General features: G+C 28.2%; 1 protein-coding gene across 1 annotated transcript; it reads left to right on the top strand.

Annotated features, from left to right (window-relative positions):
- Positions 1-7148: 7148 nt before the first annotated feature.
- LOC120210146 (myb-related protein 315-like) lies at positions 7149-8288 on the top strand. Its single transcript, XM_039208941.1, has 3 exons — positions 7149-7373; positions 7455-7584; positions 7679-8288. The coding sequence occupies exons 1-3, from the start codon at positions 7238-7240 to the stop codon at positions 8115-8117; spliced, it is 705 nt and encodes a 234-aa protein (XP_039064872.1). The 5' UTR covers positions 7149-7237; the 3' UTR covers positions 8118-8288.
- Positions 8289-9111: the final 823 nt, after the last annotated feature.

Here is a 9111-nt window from a genome sequence, read left to right as displayed (position 1 = left end):
CCAATGATACTTTTTTTTATTTATTTTAGTTCATCATCATATTTTTTTGGTCAAATTTACTTTTAATTTTTTTTTACAAAATTTTAATTTTGACCTTAAATTTAAATGTTTATGCATGGGATTTTATTGCAAATGATGTCTATCTAACAATTGGTATCATTTTTTCAAATGCATAACATTTTTTGGATAGCTTTATGCATATGACTTTAATGTCTAATGTTAATATTGCATAAAGTAGTACATACTTGGATTTATTAAATTTCATGTGTTACTAACATGTTTGCTCATATTTGTTGAAATTCAATAGTTTTTAAGTGTCAAACTTTTAAAGTCAATTTTTTTTCCGAATGCATTTGTTGAAGAGAGCTTTGATTTTCAAATGGTCTTTATGTTAAAATATTTACTTATTCTCCATTATTGTTTTTGAACTTAAATGTTTGAATTATTTTTGATATAAAAAAACGGGGAGAAGTATATGTTTGAAAAATTCAATTTCAAGAATGAAAAAGGGTGAGCTTTAATATCTTTCCAACATATTACTCTTTTTCATTAAATGTTTTATTAAGGTGGAGTTTTGTCAAAACAAATTTTCAAATATTTTGTTATATCAAAAAGGAGGAGATTGCTGAACTTATTTTGATATAACAATTTTAAGGACAAAATGTTTTTGGACTAAATTGAATTTATTCAAAGTTTTCTTGAATTTGAACACAAAAATGATTTTCTTAAAAGAAGTATCGATATTGTTCTTACAGTATCGATACCATATGAACAGTATAAATATTGTTCTTGTAGTATCGATACCCAAGGTAACGGAAGTATTTATACTCTCATGGCAGTATCGATACTACCCATTTGTTTTAATTGTGTTCAGATTCCAGTAGGCATTTTTGGTACTGATACTCAAATGAGTATCAATACTACTTTGTATAGTAGTATCAATACCATGACCTTAAATTTCCTACCAACCCAACGGTTGAAAAACGACTAGTTTTTATTAGTGCGATATCGATACTTCAAGTCCGAGTACTAATACTCCCTAGTTTGGGCAGTTTTATTTTGCATCAACTAAGTACCCAATGGCTAGAAACGGTCACAAATACATTTCAACATATAAAATGAAGTTCAAGACACTTGAAGATAAAAAAAACACAACACCTATCCAAGCATTGATCATCAAGAGAAAATTTTTCATTCTTTATTCTTCATTTTCTCTTGTAAATAGTGTGTTTTTAGTGAGCTGTAAACACATTCTTTTGAGAGGTTTCTTGTTTACATTCTTGTTATCCTTTTGAAAAAGGGGATGGTTTCTAATTTATCCATTGAAAACTTGGGAGTTGTAAAAGGTTACTCTAAAGCTTAAAAAAAGAACAAATTAGTGAATTTGTTATAAATCCTTAGTGTGGAGCTAATGTGGTGGATGTAAAATTCATTGATGAAGTTGAATGACTCTAAATACTTGTGTAAAGTTTATATCTTTTCTCTTCATACTCCCAAATGTTTTATTTAGCCAATCCAACCCCCTCTTAGCACTTTTTCAGTTGATCGATAGAGCATCATAAATCCCAACAGGAAGATCAACATGATTACAAATAAATATTATTTAGATCAGTCGCAGCGGCGTCAAATCTCACCTTGAGAAAATATAAATAAAAGAATGGCCAAACGACCAAAAAAGAAAATAAAAAAATGTACCACAAAAGAAGAATTATTCTTATTAAAAACTAAAAAAGACATAAAGAGAAAAGAGAACCGACGGACGACAACCAGCATCAAAACCGGTGTCGCTCTAACTAAACAAAATAAAAAATTGATCTAATCTATAGAAAATGACACAAACTCTAAAGAAAAAAATAAAATGAGAGGGAGAGATGCTATGGTTTCTTCGTTTATTAACTTCTCTTTTAAAAGATTATATTTAAACAACTGAAAGAATCTATACATAAATAATGTGAGATTTTAGAATCTCATGACCAAATTTATTGAATTTGAGCTGTCAAAGACATGTCTTGAATTTGATCAGACTCATGTCAGTATAATAATCAAAGATAATTATTGTATTATGAAATACTAGGGATATTGATATCCAAAATTGTTTTTGAATGTCGTACTAATATAAATTCGATCAAATTTAAAAGTCTTTGACAACTTAAAATCAATAAACTTAAGTGTTATCCAATTAAAGTCAAATTTATAATAAAAATTTTAGATCAGATTTAAAATTAAAAAAATATATTCTTAAATCAAAACCAATCCAATTAAAAAAAACTAATATCATATCAAAGTTTAAAAAATGATTGATTCCATGATTTCAATCCATTGGTATTCCTACACGTGGATCGCAATCTTTTTCTCAGCATTGGACCCATAATCACTGATTTTACCACGTCATCTCCAAGTTGAGGAAGGCACGTTTGGGTCTTTGAAAAGCCTACGTGAAGAGAATATAAAATAAACAAATTACTGGGTTTTTTTAAAAATTAATTTTACAAAATAAGAAAACTAAATCGTACACCACAAGAACTGCGTGTTTGCATTAACTATTTCTCAATTTTATGCTCGTATATACACTTCAATCAAATACTCTTAATCAAATACACTTCAATTATATATATATATATATATATATATATATATGAACATTAAAATTTATGTTTTATTATATTTATAACATAATATAATCTTAATCAAATTTTAATAAAACCAAAATTAGAATAAAGTTAAAAATATATTTTTATTTCATTTTCTTTAATCACTATAATTGATATATACATATTGAAATCGTGCCATGTCGAATGTTCTGGGTATGTTACATGTAATATGATGATAAAATACTATATAATCTTTAAGAAATTTATCATCCCTTTCATACAGTATAAAATCATATAATTGATAATGTTAGGATTTGTTAGGTATGAAAATACTATTAGCATACAGTGTCAAAACAATAACAATCATATAAGTAAGGCTTCAAAGCGAAATACTTAAATTTTTTCTCAAGTTTCAAAATAAAAATAGGGAAGTCATTTTAGCTTGATAAACCAAACTTGTTAGGAAGATTTGTTTGGTTTTGATGGATTAATGACTAGTGGAGGGCTGCTCAATTGAACCAAGACAAAAGAGTTGGAAGGGATACCCTACAAATATCCATTTATTACTAAATTAACCAAATATTAAAATAATATAATCAAGATAAGGGTCGGCTTTTAATTACAAGTTAAGGGTTATCGTATTTTCTACATTTAACTCAACGTACAACTTTCATTAGTTTAAAAGTATTTTTTAAACAATGGATTCAACCACGTGCACCAAATTAATTGGGGACACACAACAACTAATAAAAATCAAGTAAGGATAAAAATGAAATTTAATAGATATTGCAAACTTAGCAATTTTTATTTTATTTTATGTAAGAAATCACTTTCAAGTTCAACCTATGCCAATGACATAATGTTAAGTTAGGTGGAGAGAATGGTAGTATTTTTATTAACTCAATTCTCAATTATTTTCAAACCTCCCTCGTCAAGATAGTGATATTTATTGTTTTTCTAAAAAAAAAAGTGTTTTTCTCTGTCAAGCAAATGATTTTATTTTATTTGGTACTAAAAACTTAAACTTGAAATTATTAGGTAATGCCAAAAATAGCTCCCAATGTGTATTAAAATGGTCATTTTGGCCCCAACGCTTCACTTCGAGTCAAAAAAGCCCCCTCTATAGATGGAAACCATTAGTTAACACACAATCAACTCTCCAAAATAGGGGTGTTTTAACTAAAAAAACGTTGAGGGCTAAAATGTTATAGAAAAAAAATAAAGACCAAAGTGATTATTCTATCAAATGTTAGGGGGATTTTTTTATGCAAAATGATCATTTTAGTAAACGTTAGGGGCTAATTTTGGTATTATGCGAAAATTATTATGATTTTATAAGAGTTAATCTCATTTTCTTTAAAATTATCTCATATGTAGGAATTGAGTAAAATATTGTATGTGATTTGATGAAATATTAACGATAAAAGTCGTAATTAAAAGCTCAACCTTGAAAACAAATATCTATTTGAAGTCCATGTTTTCTCATTGGCAAAGGTAGCAACTAAGGGAGATAGTTCAAATAGCTCCATCGTTTTACATAGAAAATCCAAGTAACAAATGTCAAAAGTTGAACTATTCATTTTTTAATTATAATTATTTTTATTATTATTATTATTATTATTATTATTATTATTATTATTATTATTATTATTATTATTATTATATAGTTGCGTCATTAATCATATACCTATTTGCCCATCCATTTCACGTTTGTTTATTTATTTCATATAGCATCTAATTATATGAATTTTAACGTATTTTTAATGACAAATGAACCTTAGAATCTTGCAATAATAATTGCCATATTAAACGAGATAATCATTTCTCAAAGATATTTTGAAATACTTCAAGAATTATTTCATGGGTCATCACAAAATTATAAATCCTATCAGTTTTGTGAAATTGAACTTTTAAATATATAATTATAAAAAATATATATTTAAGAGTGTAAATTAATTTAATAGTACTTTTGTCTTTTCATTCTTTTACATAATCTTTACATTGAATATTAGTACAAATGATTGAGTGATAAGAATTTGAATTTGTAAGTTCAAATTCTACTATCTTCACTCTTGGTGGACAATCTGTAAATTTCTATGTAAATCTCAATTAGGTCTTAGGTATACCCTGGCTCTGGACTGGGGAAACTACCTCTGACCTAAACTTTTTTGTACCAAAAAAGAAATTAAGTTTTTCTTAAAACTTAATAAAGATGGTAATATGTAGGAGGGACGCATGATTTTATGTTTGGAGGATAAACATGAACTTATAAAATTGTAGGGGACAAAAACATATTTTCAATAGAAAATACATTAAAAATCTAAAATATATGATAATTTTTAAATTTTCAGGCGAGTGACTATCGCCACCTACCTCTCTCGGTCTATCCTGATGATATGGTATAGTATAGTAATAAATTTAGTTCCTAAAATTTATATATTCTATCGATTTGATCATAATTTAAGATTGTTAAATAAATTTAACCTTAATGTTTAAAAATTTTATCTATTTAATCCTTAGACAATAAACAAAAGTAAAACATATAATTTCTCAATTAACCAATACATTGACAAAAAATTCAGTTCTTTAGTTCTTCTTCAAGCTCTGGAAAACTTCATCATAAATCGAACCTGCAAAATATGAACAATCAATCATCAATAATAACCAAGAAAATACACCAGTAATTAGAAAAAGAAAAAGGGAAGAACAAGGTAACTTTTGTCCATTTTCAAACACTCGAAAGAAGAAGAAGAAAAGAACCCGAGTTAGCAGCAATTGACACTGATCCAGTGAGTTGGAGGGAACCCGAGTTGAGTTCTACCCGGAGTGCCGCTCCCCAATTTTAAGTCTTCGTCGAGTTGAATCATCTCTCTATTGATTCCTCTTTTTCTACTTCACACTAGGAATTAAGAATCTAAAAAAAATTTCAATCATTTAATAATGAATCGTCGTAATCTTACGTCCGCGGTGTTAAAATTTAGTACCTCAAAAGACAGTAGCAGTCGTGCCTTATCTCTTTCTTTAAATATTGGTGTTTATTATTGTTAAAAAAATGTTTATTGTGGAAAAGCCACCAGATTCATTGGTGTTGAGCGTAGAGTAATTTGACAAGCAATTGTTAAGCTTGTCAGTTATTGGCCAAAAGTAATGGTTAATCTCAAGTTAATCCAAAAATTTATTAAGGTGGGACAGTCACTCCCGAAAATTTATATTATTATATATTTTAATTTGTTTTATTTATTTATTTTATTAAATATTTGTTTTCATCCCTTAAAATTTCAAAAATTCAAATTTACTCCTAACAAAAAAAAATCTTGAGTCGGTCCTGTAATTAGTTACAGCTTTAAAGTCATTTAACCACCCAAAACAGTGGAAAATTATATTAATAAAAGTTAAAAAAGACAAGAGAAAGAAGACATAAATGCTTTCAGTAAAACACCATTAATTTGACTTAAAACGAGAAACCACTAGTGGGTTTAGTTTTTAGTTCAGTCCTGTTGTTTTCTAACCCAAAGTTTGTAAAAACTTTGACTACTAAGTTATCCATTCTCATTACCAGCTTGGATAAGAGTATTAGTTGCTGTTTTTCTTTGACTTTTATGTCTACTTTGGTTGTAATATTTTTACTCATGAGTCTATTCACATGGTGAATAAAGGTGTCAAAAGACGACCGAAATTTTTAAAATTTCTATAAAATTATTAAAAATAAAATTGATACCATTTCAAAATAATATTGATATACTCTAAAAGTAATTGGATACACCCAATAATCAATCGGGACAAACCTCCCTAAAAAGTCAAATTTTTCATAACTTTTTACATTTTTCTACTAATAATATATTTTCGTCACCTAAAATTTTATAAAAAATTATTTTTTTAAATATTATAAATTCACTTCCAGCATAAAATCTCTTATATGTCTGTTAATCCCTATATACACCTTTTAAGAAAATTGACATAAATTGTTTGACATGTCTCATTTAAAAAAAACATTGTATAAACTTCTTTAAATTTTGACACTAAAATCTAAATTTTTTAAATTTGTCACTTTTTTTATCATGTTAAATTTTATGACTTAGAACTTATTAAGTGAGCTGAGTGGTTAAAATGAGTGTTGTTCTCCCTAGATATATTGAGTTCGAGTAGCTGTGTCTGTATGGTATATATATATATATATATATTATTGATTGATTAAGAAAGTTCTGAACATATATTACTTTATAATCACCCCATAATGTTAAAAAATATGAATTAATCCTTTTGGATCATCATAATTTGGTTATCAACATTTTATAATGTAATTAATAGGTAGATGGTTGGAATTTGAGATAACTTTGGATATATAGGTGAAGGAATCTCTCCAGCGTCAACACGGGGCCAGGAAGATAAATCCCAGCAACTGATTTAAACCTTTCTTCGGTTTCAACACAAATTAATCCAAAACCAATGAGAAGAAAGGCTACTTGCACGAATAAAATTTGTCAACGAAAACGACCCGCGTTTGCTTCATATATATAGATATATGAAGGACCATTTCCATTGTCTCAATTAAAGACATCATCTTTAATTGTCTTTTTTTCTTGAACAACATCAGCTAGCATTGCATCTTAACACCCTTTTTAGATTTCTAGGTTTTTTCTTGGAAAATGGGACGAAAACCATGTTGTGATAAAGTTGGATTAAAACGAGGTCCATGGTCGATCGAGGAAGATCATAAACTGATGAACTTTATATTCAACAATGGTACTATTCCTTGCTGGAGAAATGTTCCCAAGCTTGCCGGTAATGTTCTTCTTCTTGAGTATCAGGTGCTTGTGATTATGCTTTTTTGGTCTCAAAATGTTGACTTTATATTCTATGCAGGCCTTTTAAGATGTGGGAAAAGTTGCAGATTAAGATGGATAAATTATCTTAGACCGGATCTTAAGAGAGGGTCGTTTACGGAATCCGAAGAAGATCAGATTATTCGACTACATTCTCATCTCGGAAACAGGTAAAAATATGATACATCGTAATTTTACACGTGTGTAAGGAGGACCATATATCACAGAGGTTGAGATCTTAATCTCGGACTTTTATTTTTTTAGGTGGTCTAAGATCGCTTCCCATTTTCCGGGTAGAACAGACAACGAAATCAAGAATCATTGGAATACCAAAATCAAGAAGAAGCTGAAGCTTCTTGGTCTGGACCCCGTGACACACAAGCCTGTCGAGAAAATCGACGGTAAAAAAGAACACGAGGAAAGCTCAGAGATTATTTCTGAATCAGCCACTGAGTCCGAGGATGCTGCATGCAAGGGGGGTGAAGAGATTCAAGTGACTTTGGATGACTACGACGTATTGTGTGGAAGCTTGGACTTGGATCATTCTTCATACACGTCTTCGTTTTCAATGGCTCAAGAAGAAGACTGTTTAAAGCAATGGGTTGATTGTGTGGATTCATTTCTGTCATGGGATGATACCTTTTTTCCGGTTGAAGAAGACAACTCGTTTCTTCCTTGGGAAATTAGCCAAATTGGTGTTTGAAGCGTAGTTTTCTTTTGAAATTTCACAGCAGAAGGAAAAGTGATTCAGATTGATGAATATGGTTTGTGTAATTATCAAGAAAGTGATGTTTTTAAGGTTAAATTTCTCTGTGATTTGATACGTAATAGTGAAACTGTAAAAATCTTTTTGTCTTCCCAATTTGTCACACATCATGGGATGATAACATGTATCGTATATGATTATGATCAAGTCTTATTTTATTCCAACTTTTTCTTTATTTTAATTAAAAATTAAATTATTTTTTAAATTTTAATGGTCGAAGATTATTTAATAATTAAGTTAATTTAATAAGTAAATAATAATTTTAAGCAAGAAATCTTAAAGAATTAACTTTCTTATTGACTAAGTATTTGATTCTACGGATAATGTCTTAACCTTCATAATTACAAGAGAGAATTATTGTATAAAGATATAAAATTTTGATGTTCACAATTTTATAGGGATTGATGTTAAGAAAATTATTTGAAATACTCCGAGTTTTGATATAAATATCAAATTTTAAGATATATACAATATCATATATTTGTATCATTCATAATTTATAAATTTATAGTGAATTATTATTTTCGGTAAATGGTGGGTAGCTTGTGCAGGAAGAAAAAAGGGGTCAATCTGATTATTAAACCAAACCTCAGCGTTCCAATGGGGAAAAGAAAATACAAATTGTTCGTACCATATAAGAAATGGTATGAATGGACAACTCAACTAATTACAACGACAGATTTGACAAATTGATTATAAAACAAACACCATCCTTTGCTTAAGCAAGCTCTTCACTGTGTAATTTCCTCAATAAATTATGCCAATTATTCTTTTCCTATTTTAATTTTTAAAATTTATTTTTATTTTATTTTGGATAAATTAGACCTTTGTGTTATTTTTTGGATTTTTTTAAATTTTAAATTAATATAGAGACTTTTAAAGGTAGAGAGAAAAGAAGAAACACTTCCAAGGGTGAAAGTTATATTAATAA

The sequence above is a fragment of the Hibiscus syriacus genome, unplaced genomic scaffold, assembly GCF_006381635.1.
Source record: "Hibiscus syriacus cultivar Baekdansim isolate YM2019G1 unplaced genomic scaffold, ASM638163v2 tig00109916_pilon, whole genome shotgun sequence".
Classification (NCBI taxonomy): domain Eukaryota; kingdom Viridiplantae; phylum Streptophyta; class Magnoliopsida; order Malvales; family Malvaceae; genus Hibiscus; species Hibiscus syriacus.
The sequence above is the reverse complement of the archived record's forward strand: the minus strand, read 5'-3'. Positions and strand labels throughout refer to the sequence as shown.